We start from the raw sequence: 15,958 nt of genomic DNA, 5'->3' as shown, positions 1-15,958 counted from the left end.
TATCTCTTCGTGGGCCGCAGTATTCAGCGCAAATTGCCATGGAATCTCCTTATATAGGTTTGTTGTTAGTCATGTTCTCGCTTCTGGTTGATTTTGCGCGTAGGCAGGCATCAAGAACTCCGCTAACAAACAAGTTGCATACCATCCAGTATTACCGGAGCTTTGTCCTTGTTTGTATCGAGCGCGGTTTATCGTTTTTTCCACAATTTCTCGCGCCTTACCCCCATTTATTTCCCAATAAGTGACTAATGTTGAATTGTTAAGTGCAACATATGACGCTTAAGACTGAATCTAAGAAAACTAAACGAAAAGCGCGTCCATTTTTGGTACTACCGCTACTCGAAAATCTTTCGTTGAAAAAATTAAATATGCCTAAGAAAACAAATTTAAAATTGTTTACAAAAACTTGGCCTCCGAAAAAAGATGGCAAGAAAGAAGAGCGTCCTCTCACTGCAACTTTAGATAAACCAACAGTACTTAATATAAGTCTAATAGGAATAATTGATATGAGTACTGTTCGGAAAGAGTTCCTCAACATTTCAAACCTTTGTCGGTTTCCTATTGCCCTAACTATAACTAAACGAAAGAAAATAGCTGTGATTAATCGTCCCCTTAGCCTTCCGTCCCCCGAGAAACAGAAAGGGTGCAAAAAGAGGCCCGAAACAAGTGAAGACAGCTACGAAGAAGAAGAAAGTATAAGCATTCAAAGCGCTAAAATCAAACCCGGTAAAATCAACACCGCAGTCAAAAAACCCAGTGTTTTATCCAAAAAGAAGCCCCTCAGCGACGCTAATAACAACACAAAAACGTTTAAAATCCCACGCAAGCGTGCTGGTACTGTTGCTAAATTACTGGAAGTTAACAAAAGTAATTTGAGCAAATCGACCAAACTGCCGGAACCTTGCAAAACTTGCGGTCGTCCAGACCAGCCAGAAAGGTTCCACAGTCATCCAGCCACCCCTTTGAAAATTGTCAAGAAAGAAGAACCACCGAAAAGTAAGTTTTGACACTCCTCGATGTAATCAGCGCTAAATTTAACTATTGCAGTGAAAAGTACCGTTCAAAAACCCGTGGCGATGAAGTACAAGTCCAAGCAGAGTGCAGAAAAGAAGCCTTTGCCGCCCCCGCAGCGAAAGCCGTCTTTGCCCGCCCAGAAACTTGTGCACAGTCCCCCAAATGTAGGGGTGAGCCCTGAGACGAGCACCCCGCGAGTCAAATCAGCAAAGAGGACGCTCACGTGTTACATCTGTGGACGCGAGTTTGGCACGGCTTCATTGCCTCTGCACGAGCCCAAATGTCTTCAGGTGGGTGTCAATTCGCTTAAACTTGCTTATAAATATCGAATCATTTCGTGCAACTAATCGTATACCCTCAAAATAATGGCGTGCTTCAAATAAACCCCATCGCATGTTCACATTAGAATCGAACAATCTGTTACTTCCCACCAAATCCCATAACTAAAAATTTATTTACAAGTTCAAGTCTCGTTGCTAATATATGCATATGGAAATGTATGAATAATCGATGACAGGATATACACTGTGGGAAGGATTCCCCGAGAGCCAAAAGCCTTGAACTCGGTCCATGTATAAATTTACTTCGAAAATTGTTAAATCGTTGTTAAATCATCATTAATTAATGACGATAATCAATGACAATACTTAGAGGTAGGGCACGCAATTACGGCTCAATTTCGCCGATAATTTGTTAATTAGAGTCATTTTGACCCGATGGTGTAATTCGATATAGGTATGTACAACAGTGTATAGAATGAAATGTTAAAAATAACCAGAGGGTCACGGTTTTGATCGGAACTTTTTCAACGTAGTATTTTGTACGCTTTTAATACAAACTATTGATCGATTTGGTTTGTGTATTTCTCACTCGGAATTGATTAAGTATACAATGTAACTTGACATACAAAGAAACTAATTTATTTTTTCCATCAAGACATTTGAGCACCTTCGTCTGCCACTAACACAATCATCAAATAAAGGTCAATAGGTCACACAAAAAGGATCGAAGAAATTTTCATGAAACAGAGTTTTTTTTTACTTCTGTTAACTGATGACTAGGTATCTGTTAAAAATACGTAAAAACAGTACATTTTTGGAAAAAGTTATTAAATGCTTCAAAATAATGCACTTTAAAAAATAAAACAAAAATTTATACAAAAAACATTTATCGTACATCATCAATAGACCCATCCCAATTTTCGGAAGTAAACAGATACTTTATTGTACTGTAAAAATCAAGCATTTTACCTGTCGTAAATATTTATCAACATAGCTTATAAGTATAACAGTTATAACTGTCAGAAATTGTTTGGTATTCGCTGTTATTTTTATATCTGTTTAATTTGTCACAATAAAACGTGATAACTTACAATATCTCAATTTTTTCTCCATTCTTTTTATGAATTATGCACCCCACGCCAGCGCCTATTACTCGCCTCGCTCGCTCTGCTCTCAATTTCAAACTCGTTCGATAAATAAATAACTATTATCTACAATGTAATTCATATTCCACAATTATTCATATAAAACATATAAAATTTTGAATCCATCTTTTTTCTCTTTCTAATTTGTACATATCAATTATATTAGCCGTTAAACAAAATGAAAATTTGACTCGCCTTAAAGAACTCAACGAAAGATTAATTTCTGTATTATTCAAGTAATATTCATGAATAATTGAAAATTTAAAGCGTGTAGCCTTGGTCACCTCTAAAAATACCTCAATGAAATTCTGTAATCCAATAATCCAATTCCTCTCTGACAGCTAAAATGAAAAATGAAATGAAATTAGAGCAAAACTGCTGCATCGCCTCTTGCATGCTGATTACCACCACTCTTTCCTCCTATTACGATAAGCCAATTCACAAACATCTCCGTCATTTCCAAATAAACAATAAAAACTGCAAAATTTAATCAAACAATGATACGGCAAAAATTTTAATACCCTAACGAAATTTAAATAATTCATCAACCAGTTGCAGCAAAAACTGACCTACAATTCGGAATAAATTAACCCATTTATTGTAAAAGCATGGTGGAGTCGTAAACCTTGCAATTTATTCGACCTACTTCAATCCACTTGCTTGCAGAAATGGGAGAGGGAAAACGCCAGCTTGCCTACGCACATGCAGAGAAAACCGCCGGTTAAACCGGACCCAACCCTAACTCCCGAAGAATGGAACCAATACGCCTGGGAGGCCTCACAGGTGCGTCCTTCACCTCTATGATTAAGCTATTGCATGCGACATAAAAATGTACACACGGTGGTTCCATCGATCCGGCGCTAAACTAACACCCATGAAACCGCGATTAACGGAAAATGCCATGGGTGCAACGATTTTGGAACGATAAAATATGAAATGCATTCGTGTCGTCGCTTACAACAGATAAATAATGAATGAGGTTTCGATTTTCGATTAAATAATTGTCCTTAACATTGCAATTGAACTTCTGGTATCGATTTTATTAAATACGAACAATATCTTCATTTAAAAGGTAAATAAAAGAATAACTGAATTTTTCTAAATTCACCGGAGGAGGCTCGTAGTTTGTTACACTGCGGTCTGACTTTAGAATGACTACTTATAGTCACCTAATGACCTTAATGAAGTTTAGGAAACGCATGACAGCCTTGTTCTTGTCCTGGACAAAAATAGAATATTATCCTTATTTACAAAGGGTACTATCCACAATCATAATCTCTTAGCTTCAACTTGCACCCCATTTTTACAAATTTTGGTACTATTTAGGCCACTCTGACGCCGTGTCCCAAGTGTGGCCGCACCTTCTACCCCGACCGTCTCATCGTGCACCAACGAAGCTGCAAAATTGTTCAAGACAACGTAAGTACCCATCAAGCAATAAGTCGCTAAACCGCTGATGAAGACACATTGATCCGTTTTCTTTTGAAATCGCGACCTTCTCGAACATAAAGAACACACACTTGGTGTGCAATTACCTAATCAAATGGCCCCCGTTCGCGTTTATTTGGCTTGTTGTTGTTTTTCACCGACATGACCCGGTTGAAATGGAGAGTGTCTCCAACGAGAAACTAACCCTCCGATCAAAACTTCGGCTTGTCTTTAACAACAACACGGTTGAACCCATTCTGGTATGTTTTGTTCTACCGTGCGTGATGGCTAACTTGGCCACGCAAAATCTCAACATGGATAAGGCCTGTCGTGTTAATCTTCGTTTAAGTGAAGATGTTTGTGATGGATTAGCTCTTCGAGATGTCTCCAGATATAATCAGAGTGATGAAGTGGCCGTCCAGAAATTGGTAGCGACGATGAACGCGTGGAAAAACGTGATTCAATCATTCGTGCCTTCGCTTCTTCTCTTGTTCCTGGGATCGTGGAGTGATAGACACAAACGGCGAAAACCCTGCTTCCTAGCACCCATAATTGGAGAAATGATGACTTGTATGGGACTCCTCCTTTGTACTGTCTTTTATTACGAATTGGCAATAGAATACAACGTGTTTTTTGAATCAGTACCCCCATCACTCACTGGAGGATGGTTTGCTATGTTCATGGCCGTTTTTAGTTACATTGGGGGAATCACAAGTGTCCAAACGCGAACTTTACGAATCGGTGCTGTGAACATTTTTGTTAATATCAGTTTTACTGTTGGTAACGCTCTAAGTGGGATTCTGTACCAACATATTGGGTACTATGGGATTTTCTCCTTGTCTCTACTGTTTTACGTAGTAGGCTTTCTCTATGGTTTGTTTGTTGTCAAAGACATTGCAAATGATGGGAAAGCCACCAACCCAAAGAACTTTCTTCGAGATTTTTTTGATACAAAACACGTCGCTAAGACATTCGAAGTTGCCTTTAAAAAAGGTAAAAGAAACAGGAAGGCTAGAATTTGTGCAATGATGGCTTTGTGTGTGGTAATCACGGGACCCATGCATGGTACCGTATACTTCCTTTTGTTACTTCCTTCTCAACATCACTTTTAGGAGAAGTGAGCGTTTTGTACTTATTTGTTCGATATCAATTCGGATGGAACGAGATTGATTATAGCATCTATTCCACTTTCTACGTCATCACTCATATGTTTGGTACGTTGACTTTTTAATTTATAACAAAATAACGATTTTTACAGGCACTCTATTCTCTTTGATTCTGTTTACCAAAGTTTTGAAAATTGATGATGCAGCTCTTGGTGTTGCATCTAGTGCCAGTCGAATAGTGGCATCTATAGTTTATGCCTTTGCTCCAAACGCATTCACTTTTTATGTTGGTATGAATGAAAACTCGGTACTAACATTGCCAATAATTTTGTATTATTAAAGGAGCTTTGATTGAGATATTCAACGGTAGTACTTTTATTGCCATGCGTTCGATTATATCTAAGTTGGTACCTCCGGACGAACTAGGAAAAATTAATTCCCTTTTCGGACTCTCTGAAGCCATGGTACCAATCATCTACGGCCCCCTCTACAGCATTGTTTACAAACACACCATAAATTACCTTCCAGGGACCTTTTTCATAGTCGGAGGTGCCCTTACAGTACCATCACTCTTCATATTTTGGTACATGTCAAACTTTTCGCATCCTATTCAATTTCAACCCGGTTTTTTTCAGTTGGTTGTACAGCGAGCACAAAAAAGACCTCGAGGAAGATGCACAAACGCAAATTGTAAATGGAGTTAAATAAATTATTTCCACTTCTTACGTGTTTCCTTCGCGTGTCTGTCTGCGGTTTAGCAATAGATGCATGTGAAAATCAATAATCGCACTACCATGAACTTTGCTTTTCAGTCAAAATCCTCCGTAGACAAATCAATACCCCCATCGTCACCCATGGGTCCCCCCAGTGTGGAATGCTACATCTGCGGCAAAATGTTCGGGACGCACTCCATCAAAATCCACGAAAAGCAGTGTCTCAAAAAATGGCACGTGGAGAATGATTCGTTACCAGCGGATATTCGAGCTCCGGAACCAAAAAAGGGGGAAGTTGGGAAAGTAGAACACCAGAGCCCTGAGCCCAGCTCCCGGAGGAGTAGTGTGGAGAAAGAGGAGAAGCCCTCGTCCGGAAAGAAATCGCCCATGTTTCCGTGCTATATTTGCGGTCGCCTCTTTACAGTCAACTCGATTTATATACACGAACCGCAATGCCTGAAGATGTGGAAAATTGAAAACGATAAATTACCAACCCATAAAAGGAGGCCGCAACCACTCAAACCCGATATAAAGTTCACACGTAAGTTATGTTTTATTGACAAAAGTGTTACAAAGTTAAGGGTTTTGGTACCGAAAGCAATTTCGTTCGGAAATAGACGGGAAGTAGACGCAAGTAGTCCCATAAGTCTTTGGCGAAGTCGGTAGTCCCTGACAATGAATGTCTTGCAAAAATAACGATGTTTGATATCGTTGCGCGTCTTTCTGCTTCCTCCATAATAAGCCTCAACCTCTCTGATAACAAATCGATTCGACTTAGGATTGTGTTAAGGGCACTGACCCACCATTCATTCAGTCTCGTGGTATATAGAACAGTACTCTCCAAGTTTGAATCTTCAATTTCAGCAGAACTAAGATTCAGTAAATGACATAGAAAGCTTTGCAGGAACCGTTTAATTAAAACAATCTCCTTTTTGTCTTTCTTTTTAGTTCTAGGTATCGTATCTGATTCAGATCCCTCATGTTCTATTGAAAGATCTTCGTTTTTAACGACTTCCTCATTGAGGCAAGAATTGATCAAATCGGATTCTGAAGTAATAATTTTGTCGGTTGCTCTCGGTACCAAATTTCGGAGGTCAGGAAGACTATTGCACGTATTCAAACCATTTTGATCCAGAAAAAGCGACATTTTTTATATACTTTTGAACACAAAAATTTTGGATTGTTTACATTTTTTGTGTCAGAATTTTATTGACAAATGTCAAAGTTTCTTAATCAGTTGATGCTATCTTGCGATGCTTCTCTACCAGTTGCAGTATTGACCCATGTTGCAACTAATTGTCTCAAATCTGAAACGCTTTGTCTTATATCTGGCAAAGTTCTGGTTCTGGTCAAAATATAAGTTCTGAAGTCTTCCAAAGTATCAGCTGCCGTGTTCCTGAAGGAGACGGCTCTATCGCGAATTATTGGAGCGATTTCTTGTGCGTTTTGTTGTGCGGTAGCTGCAAGGTTCCTAGCACCTGAAGCTGCGTGTTGGATATTATCAAATACAAGCTCAGACATATGTCGAATATCTGGTAGACTCCTGGTTCGTTCTACCGTGCTTTCCATTAGAATAAATAACTTGAAATTTAGAAATAACGATTGATTGACATAACTGTGACAAGTATTATCTCTGATGGTACCATCGGTGGACCTAAAAAAAAGTGACAAACATGATAATTGTATAAGTCAAAAAATCAGAAGTTTACATTAGACAAATTTGGCTTTTTACAAATACATTTACAAGTGTATATCTCTTTATATAGGCTCAGAGGGTCAACGGTCATTTTATATGTTTTATTTTTATTTTTAATGACAACTCTAAAGTTTGCTATACAATGAGCAAATTTTGGATGTCTCATCTTTTTAATGTCCACCAATGGTATTAACACGTCAACACTGACCACCATAGATCCAGAAATTTTAATAATAAAAAGTCTTGCTTTGTTTGGCTATAAGATAAAAATGTACATACATCGATAACCCACATATCACATAAGAATTGTTAAATCCATAAAATGATTGATATTATTCTTATGACATCAAAAACCGATACAAGATACAATATTAGCTGTCACACGCCTACTTGATAAAACATGTACGACAGTATTGAATGTCAACACGAAACAATTCCTCTGCTGTTTATAATTTTCTGTTGCTATTTTAAGAAACCTTTCTGTGACGTGAATTGAGCTTAGAGTAATTTAAATAATTCCATTATGAAAATTTAATCTCCCTATAAAGTGAAATAGTCCTTAGAGGCGGAATTGTACATTGTTGGGAGCAGTAGCCTAACTTTGCAAATCAGTTCGTTCACCCCAACCGTAGCTCGATGTTATCCACCACTTCCTTATAGAAAAATATGGCTTTCGTATATGCACGTGTGTACGTCTTAGACAATAATGTGAAGGTAAAAAATAATCGATAAAGGTTGTCGACCTCGACCGCGTCGCGGTCAGCACAACCACCCTCTAATAACTCCTAAATAATTCACAAGTTCAGTTTAAACGAGAATGGCATTTAAAAATGATGCGACACGTTTTCTATTTGGAGAGGGGTTAGTAGCCTTCACGTTAATCCACCCACAAATGTTTTGTCTTTGTCCACAATTTTTTGATTTATAAGCTAAAGTTTGGGTTTTATCACTGTTTGCAGAAGATGGTAAAATAGATTACGAAGCGACAAACGAATCCAAGTGGCAGAGTCACTTAAGTCAGTTGGTTCCTTGCCAATTCTGCTCCAGGACTTTTAACCCAGACAGGGTGGAAGTGCATGAGAGGAGCTGCAAGGGATAGTTTAAAAGTGTGATTGTATTTTTTCCAATAAATTATAACAAGTTTCTTGGCTTTTTATTACCAACTGTTTGCTAAATCATTAAGATAACTCCAAGCCAAAACTCATGATACTTAAAATCTGTTAATCCTTGAAAAACCCCTGTTTGCAACTTTATTTAATTTCTTTTAAATTAAACAAAGTACAAGAGATAAATTTCACTGAAACACAATGCATCTTCGAGTGTCACACAGATCAGTAAACAGTTGATACTAAATCTAATTGAATACCCTCAATAAGTGTTCCTCTTGTTCATTCTTTGCTTGTCTTCAAATCCTTGTCTTCACACCAAAAACTTTCAAAAATGTAAAACCCTCCAAAAATCACCCTCGCAGACAAATATTTACTATTTTGTTGTACTGTGATTAGCGTTATCGGTAAGTGAACTCGACACTTAACACCAATACGAAGAGAAATGGCTCTGGAAAAATCCAAAAGCATCGAGGCCGGTCTTCAGACTATCCTAACCGAAGAGGACCCTACGGATTCCAAACCAAAAAATATCTCCTTGTGCAAGAAAATCAAACTCATCTTCACCAACATCACTGTCGAACCAGTTCTAATATGTTACGTCCTTCCAAGTGTGATGGCAAGCATCGCCACCCAAAACCTCAGCCTCGAAAAGGCATGCCGCGTAAATTTACACATGGACAAAGACATCTGCGATGCTCTAAGTATCCGAAATCGATCTGGTTATAATGAAACAGACGAAATCATCACCCAAACATTGATCACTTCGATGAATACTTGGAAAAGTATCATTCAGAGTTTAATCCCATCGCTCTTACTCCTGTTTTTGGGATCATGGAGTGACCGTCACCAAAGACGCAAACCTTGCATCATACTCCCGATTTTTGGAGAAATTTGCACATGTACTGGGTTTCTTTTGTCGACATATTTCTTTTATCAGTTGCCGATGGAATTCAATGCTTTTTTTGAAGCCGTTCCTCCCGCTCTAACCGGGGGCTGGTTTGCGATGTTCATGGCGGTGTTTAGTTACGTTAGTGGAATTTCGTCTGTGGAAACTAGAACTCTGAGAATCGGTGCTGTTAATCTTTTCTCTAACGTCAGTGTGACCATCGGGATTGCCCTTAGTGGTATTCTCTATAACGAAATTGGGTTCTACGGAGTGTTCTCTCTAGCTATATCCATGTATATGACAGGGCTGATTTATGCAATCGCATATGTCAAAGATACGCCGAAAAAAGAAGAACTTATTGTTGATAAGAATGTGAAGAAAGTTAATCCAATTTTAGATTTCTTCAATTTTAAACACATCAAGGAAACCCTGAATGTGGCTTTTAAAGACGGTCCACGTAATCGAAAGCGACGAATTTGCACAATCATGATCCTTGTTATGGTCATAATTGGACCTATGCATGGCGAAATGCAAGTTATGTATCTCTTCGTCCGACATAGATTCAAATGGAACGAAATCGACTACAGTTTATATTCAACCTTCCAATTTATCATTCACGTCTGTGGAACAGTCTTCTCTTTAATGTTCTTCAGCAAATTCCTTAAGGTCGATGATGCTGTCCTTGGAATGATTTCAAGCATGAGTAAAATTGCCGCTTGCTTTGTATACGCGTTTGCTCCTACAAGTACAATTTTTTATATCGGTAAGTTTTCAACGAACTCATCTCAGGAAACAAACAAATGTTATTTCAGGAGCGATAATCGAGGCTCTAAACGGTACTTCATTCATCGCTATGAGATCAATTATATCAAAATTAGTCCCCCCAGAAGAATTAGGCAAAATCAATTCTTTATTTGGGGTGTCTGAAGCTTTAATGCCTCTTGTTTACGGACCCATGTACAATATTATCTACAAAGCTACAATAAAGTTCCTACCAGGTTCCTTCTTTTTACTTGGAGGAGCTTTAACCGCACCTGCGATTATTATATTCTAGTAAATTCAAGTAAGAGTATTTTGAAGGCTCCCATTTAACACGAATTTGTTGCAGCTGGTTGTATCGAGAACATCAGAAAGATCAGCAAGAGGAGAAAAAAGAAAAGGCACAAAAAGTCAATTTGTTAACAAAATGATTAGAATGTACATAAATAAACGTTTTATTAAAAAAAAATGCTTTTCTTCTTATACTTCTCACTAATTATTAATTATTGTTCATTATGGCGCAAAACAAAGATAAACAAACTATTATTTTATTTTTTTAATAAAAATCATGTTTTCAAAAATATTTGGATGTGATGCTTGGTTCATCCTGCTGCACACAACAAATACGTTTCGACATAAAACAAATACCAAACCAAAGTATGCCGCTAATAAGCAATTAATATCCGCGAATACACAAAGGTGCTTAAATACGTTAATGCCGTTGAAATGTTGAAAACAGTTTTTAATAATTATTGATAAGATATCAAAACATGATTCAAGCTTTTTTTTTCTCTACTAGCCACTGGTGAAGTGGATTTCGTGGGCACCTTCCACAGGATATGGGACAACCACTTGGCCGAGCTTGTGGAATGCCGAAAATGTGGGCGTAAATTTTTCCCTGATCGGATTGAAACTCACCGGAATGCCTGTGCTGGGCTTCGTATTCAATTAAAAACCAAAAACCCGCAACATAACTGTACAAAAAAAATAAAATGATATTTCTAACAACCCGCTTTTTCCATCCTAAACGACAAAAACTAGTGACTTTTTTCAAGTTGGCAACGCCGTGAAGATGCAGCTGCGTGGCAGTTCCTAGCCCACTTCACGTCAATCGTCCTTTCACGGGAGTGCGCCATTACTGGCGTATCGTATTTTTGTGTGTGTTAACAAATCAAGAAACATCCAACATGGTAAGCTTTTTTTGTGAATTTTATTAACGTTAAATGACTCTCCAAACATCTCTGTACACCATGGGTAATTTATTTTGGTCGTTTTGCTTTATTTTATTGAAATTTTAACGAATTTGTTCAGATTGCACAATAAGATGAAAGTACATTTTATCGAGTATTTATGTTTACTAATTCTTATTTGGCTTTGTTGCTCACCTGTAATAAATAAATACGTGCGAAAATTTTAAATATTTAATTGTTTAATGGAAAAAATAAGCCAAGAAATTAGTTCAAGTGTCAACACATGTTGAAAGTTTACCGGACATCTGTTAATGTTATGTGGCTCCCTTTAGGTGAACTTCACTGTCGACGAAATCCGTGCTATGATGGACAAGAAACGGAATATCCGTAACATGTCCGTCATCGCTCACGTGGACCACGGCAAATCAACTCTAACCGACTCTCTTGTATCTAAAGCTGGTATCATTGCCGGGGCCAAGGCAGGAGAAACAAGGTTTACTGACACGAGAAAAGATGAACAAGATAGATGCATCACCATTAAGTCTACGTAAGTACACTTTTCAAATTCTTGTTACCAAGTGGCTAATTATTCCTTTTACTTCAGTGCCATCTCTATGTTCTTCGAACTTGAAGACAGGGATCTCGTCTTTATTACCAACCCTGAACAACGCGAAAAGGATGAAAAAGGTTTCTTGATTAATCTCATTGACTCTCCCGGACACGTTGACTTCTCATCTGAAGTCACAGCAGCTCTTCGCGTTACTGATGGCGCTCTTGTCGTCGTTGATTGCGTTTCTGGTAAGTTTTTCTCATAAAAAGTGTCACTTCCAGCACAACAAGAGCCACTTCACAGAGCATTGGTTGCTTGCAACCAACGCTCAGCGACGATGTTGGCAGTGCAATGGAAGAAGATAAAATTTAACATGTGTTTAAACGCTGCCACAGGACCTCTATCTTTATGTCCAGTTGTGGCATGCTACGGCATGAATTGTACATTATTTTTATGAAAATTTGAATAAAATACAAAGTTTATTACATATACATTGCATTTTAGGTGTCTGTGTACAAACCGAAACTGTACTAAGACAGGCTATTGCCGAACGTATAAAGCCTATTTTGTTCATGAACAAGATGGACAGAGCTTTGTTGGAATTGCAGTTGGATTCAGAAGAACTTTATCAAACTTTCCAACGTATTGTTGAAAACGTTAACGTCATTATTGCTACCTACGCCGACGATAATGGCCCAATGGGTAACATTCATGTAAGTGTACCAGATATATCTGATATGACGATTTAGTTATGTGAATTATTAATTCTTACATGGAAGCTATTAGTTATCTATCTAAATTATGCCTTAATAATTTTGTTTAAATACACTGTTTTCGGATTACAGTCAGTAAAACGCGAGTTAATTCGGGAGGTCTATTTAATTTTTAATTGACTAGGACCAAGAAGAAACTCGCAGATAAAAATCCACTATTTGCCCTGCTTTACATTAAAAATATTTAAAGCAGTTTCCTGATGTGGAACATTAAAATTAATATTTTTTGAAGATATTTTTATTTTGTTTCTTTTGATAGGTCGATCCTAGCAAAGGTTCCGTTGGTTTCGGTTCGGGTCTCCACGGATGGGCCTTTACTCTTAAGCAATTCGCTGAAATGTACTCTGAGAAATTCAAGATTGACGTTGTGAAACTAATGAACAGACTTTGGGGTGAAAACTTCTTCAACCCCAAATCTAAGAAATGGGCCAAACAGAAGGAAGCCGACAACAAACGCTCTTTCTGTATGTACATCTTAGACCCCATCTATAAGATCTTTGACAGCATCATGAACTACAGGTGAATAACGTTTTTTTTCTTAATTAATTGAGTTACTTTTGAAAGGATGATTGTTCTCACAGACCTGTTCCGATCTTGTTGACGACAAAAGAACGGCCAACTGACCTTAATTAACTCTTTTAAAAGTCATAAAAACCCTGAGTTGTGGTCAAAAATGTGTTTTCTTTTGCAGAAAAGAAGAATACGAAGCTCTGTTCCCCAAACTTGGCATCCAGTTGAAACACGAAGACAAGGACAAAGACGGCAAACCTCTCCTCAAGGTTGTGATGCGCACCTGGTTGCCTGCTGGTGAGGCCCTCCTCCAGATGATTGCCATCCATCTCCCATCACCGGTAACCGCCCAGAAATACAGAATGGAAATGTTATATGAAGGTCCCCACGATGACGAAGCTGCCATCGGTATCAAGAATTGTGACCCCAATGCTCCTCTAATGATGTACGTTTCGAAAATGGTGCCCACCTCTGACAAGGGACGTTTCTATGCTTTCGGTCGCGTTTTCTCTGGTAAAGTCGCTACAGGAATGAAGGCACGTATCATGGGACCCAACTACACTCCCGGCAAGAAGGAAGATTTATACGAAAAGGCCATCCAACGTACTATTCTTATGATGGGACGTTACGTCGAGGCCATTGAAGATGTGCCATCAGGGAACATCTGCGGATTGGTCGGTGTTGATCAATTTTTGGTCAAAACTGGTACCATCACGACCTTTAAAGATGCTCACAATTTGAGAGTTATGAAGTTCAGTGTATCGCCGGTCGTACGTGTCGCTGTCGAACCCAAGAATCCAGCCGATTTGCCCAAATTGGTTGAAGGTGTGTTTAATTTGATAGTTGTAAAAATTACCCAAGTTCTCCCCACTACAAGTTTTTTCAATGATGATTGTTCTTTCTCACAGACCTGTTCTGATCACTTTGACGACAAAAGAACGGCCAACTGACAACCTAACAATACGACAAATTTATTGAAAAACCTTGTCTTAATTGTGGTTTTCACATAGTTAATAATTTTATTTTTGTTAGGTCTCAAACGTCTTGCTAAATCCGACCCTATGGTCCAATGTATCATTGAGGAATCCGGCGAACACATCATTGCTGGAGCTGGCGAACTCCACTTGGAAATTTGTCTTAAAGATCTTGAAGAAGACCACGCTTGCATTCCCATCAAGAAGTCCGACCCTGTTGTATCGTATCGTGAAACCGTCGTTGAAGAATCGAACCAAATGTGCTTATCTAAATCACCAAACAAGCACAACCGTCTTTTCATGAAGGCTGTACCAATGCCTGAAGGTCTGGCTGAAGACATCGACGAAGGAAATGTCAACCCACGTGACGATTTCAAATCACGTGCCCGCTATTTGGGAGAAAAGTACGATTACGATGTGACGGAAGCCAGGAAGATCTGGTGCTTCGGTCCCGATGGTACTGGTCCCAACATCTTGGTCGATTGTACGAAGGGTGTGCAATATTTGAACGAAATTAAGGATTCCGTAGTCGCCGGTTTCCAATGGGCTACAAAAGAAGGTGTTTTGTCTGAGGAGAATTTGAGAGGTGTAAGGTTTAACATCTATGATGTCACTCTCCATGCTGATGCTATTCATCGTGGAGGTGGTCAGATTATTCCAACCACTCGTCGTTGCTTGTATGCTTGTCTTTTGACGGCTGCGCCAAGGCTTATGGAGCCAGTGTACCAGTGTGAGATTCAGGTACTGGAATTTGTCACTTCAAGTTGCTTCTAATAACAATAATGATAATTTTAATAGTGTCCTGAAGTCGCCGTCGGTGGTATCTACGGTGTGTTGAACAGAAGACGTGGCCACGTCTTTGAAGAACAACAAGTCGCCGGTACTCCAATGTTCGTGGTGAAAGCCTACTTGCCCGTAAATGAATCGTTCGGTTTCACCGCCGATCTACGTTCCAACACTGGTGGTCAAGCTTTCCCACAATGCGTGTTCGATCATTGGCAAATTCTTCCCGGAGATCCGCTTGAGCTCAGCTCGAGACCATACACTGTTGTACAGGTACGTGTTTGCGAGTGGGACCCATCTTCAGACAACTCTGGATTGCTTTAAATGTTCAGGAGTTTGCTTTTGATGGGAAATCAATAGTCTTTTAGTTTCGGTCTTGAAGTTCAATTCCTGGCCTGAATAGGAGGACTGACATTGTTTTGGTCAATCCCACACCTTGCACTTCTTAAGAGAAGTCAGATTGTAATTTTGTATTTCTTGTTTTTCCAGGAAACGCGTAAAAGGAAAGGTCTCAAAGAAGGTCTACCCGATCTTACACAATACTTGGACAAATTGTAAAGAGGTGGTTTTAGTTTTGTACAGATTATTTAAGATTCATCTTAAATTATACAATAAAGCAATTGATAATTATATTTTTTTTTATATACTGGCAGGGTGAAAATACATGAAATCAGTTGTAACTAAACTTTGTTTTTTGCTTCCCAACGCATTGGTTGTATTTCAATCTATATTATGACAACTTATTTCCAAGTAAATTGTGTCCAAGAATTAGACAATGGTTTTTATTGTTACCAGTGCATTTTTATTTAAGCTAGTTGAACTGATTAATTATAAGGAATTTGTTTTAACATACGGAGTTGAGAATAAAAGAGGAGTTTTTATTTGTGGAATTTCATTTTCACTAGGTTAGGTGGGGTATGAATAAATATAATTTTTGTAATAAAGTTTGTTGCAGCAACATAAAATGGATTCTATGGCCTCAACAAACAAGTTTTAGGTGAGCTTCTTTTTAAATCTTAATTTGTACATTCAATGTTTATA

General features: G+C 38.4%; 4 protein-coding genes across 6 annotated transcripts; all 4 read left to right on the top strand.

The window, feature by feature from the left end:
• Window positions 1–164: 164 nt before the first annotated feature.
• LOC123011902 lies at window positions 165–8,526 on the top strand. The gene is made up of 6 exons (XM_044409607.1): window positions 165–996; window positions 1,048–1,304; window positions 3,107–3,223; window positions 3,767–3,859; window positions 5,787–6,228; window positions 8,343–8,526. The coding sequence occupies exons 1-6, from the start codon at window positions 273–275 to the stop codon at window positions 8,480–8,482; spliced, it is 1,773 nt and encodes a 590-aa protein (XP_044265542.1). The 5' UTR covers window positions 165–272; the 3' UTR covers window positions 8,483–8,526.
• LOC123011908 lies at window positions 3,889–5,775 on the top strand. 3 transcript variants are annotated; one of them, XM_044409614.1, is made up of 5 exons: window positions 3,889–4,933; window positions 4,981–5,082; window positions 5,127–5,264; window positions 5,317–5,557; window positions 5,610–5,775. In XM_044409614.1, the coding sequence occupies exons 1-5, from the start codon at window positions 4,045–4,047 to the stop codon at window positions 5,680–5,682; spliced, it is 1,443 nt and encodes a 480-aa protein (XP_044265549.1). In that variant the 5' UTR covers window positions 3,889–4,044; the 3' UTR covers window positions 5,683–5,775. The 3 variants fall into 3 exon arrangements, with proteins under 3 accessions (XP_044265549.1, XP_044265548.1, XP_044265547.1); XM_044409613.1 differs by having other exon boundaries at window positions 5,160–5,264; window positions 5,317–5,775; XM_044409612.1 differs by having other exon boundaries at window positions 5,317–5,775.
• A 145-nt stretch (window positions 8,527–8,671) lies between the features above and the next one.
• On the top strand, window positions 8,672–10,606 carry LOC123011904 (solute carrier family 46 member 3-like). Its single transcript, XM_044409609.1, has 3 exons — window positions 8,672–10,141; window positions 10,191–10,431; window positions 10,487–10,606. Exons 1-3 carry the CDS (start codon window positions 8,935–8,937, stop codon window positions 10,566–10,568), a joined length of 1,530 nt encoding a protein of 509 aa, XP_044265544.1. The 5' UTR covers window positions 8,672–8,934; the 3' UTR covers window positions 10,569–10,606.
• Window positions 10,607–11,184: 578 nt separating this feature from the next.
• On the top strand, window positions 11,185–15,688 carry LOC123011900 (translation elongation factor 2). The gene is made up of 9 exons (XM_044409604.1): window positions 11,185–11,327; window positions 11,660–11,874; window positions 11,932–12,125; window positions 12,382–12,590; window positions 12,910–13,169; window positions 13,342–13,985; window positions 14,193–14,875; window positions 14,933–15,190; window positions 15,407–15,688. Exons 1-9 carry the CDS (start codon window positions 11,325–11,327, stop codon window positions 15,473–15,475), a joined length of 2,535 nt encoding a protein of 844 aa, XP_044265539.1. The 5' UTR covers window positions 11,185–11,324; the 3' UTR covers window positions 15,476–15,688.
• The last annotated feature ends 270 nt before the right edge of the window (window positions 15,689–15,958 follow it).

The sequence above is a fragment of the Tribolium madens genome, unplaced genomic scaffold (genome assembly GCF_015345945.1).
Source record: "Tribolium madens isolate multiple individuals breed KSU strain unplaced genomic scaffold, Tmad_KSU_1.1 Scaffold_91;HRSCAF=231;Tcas5.2_LG7, whole genome shotgun sequence".
NCBI classification, from domain to species: Eukaryota; Metazoa; Arthropoda; class Insecta; order Coleoptera; family Tenebrionidae; genus Tribolium; species Tribolium madens.
Note: the sequence above shows the minus strand (reverse complement) of the source record. Positions and strands in the feature narration are given on the sequence as shown.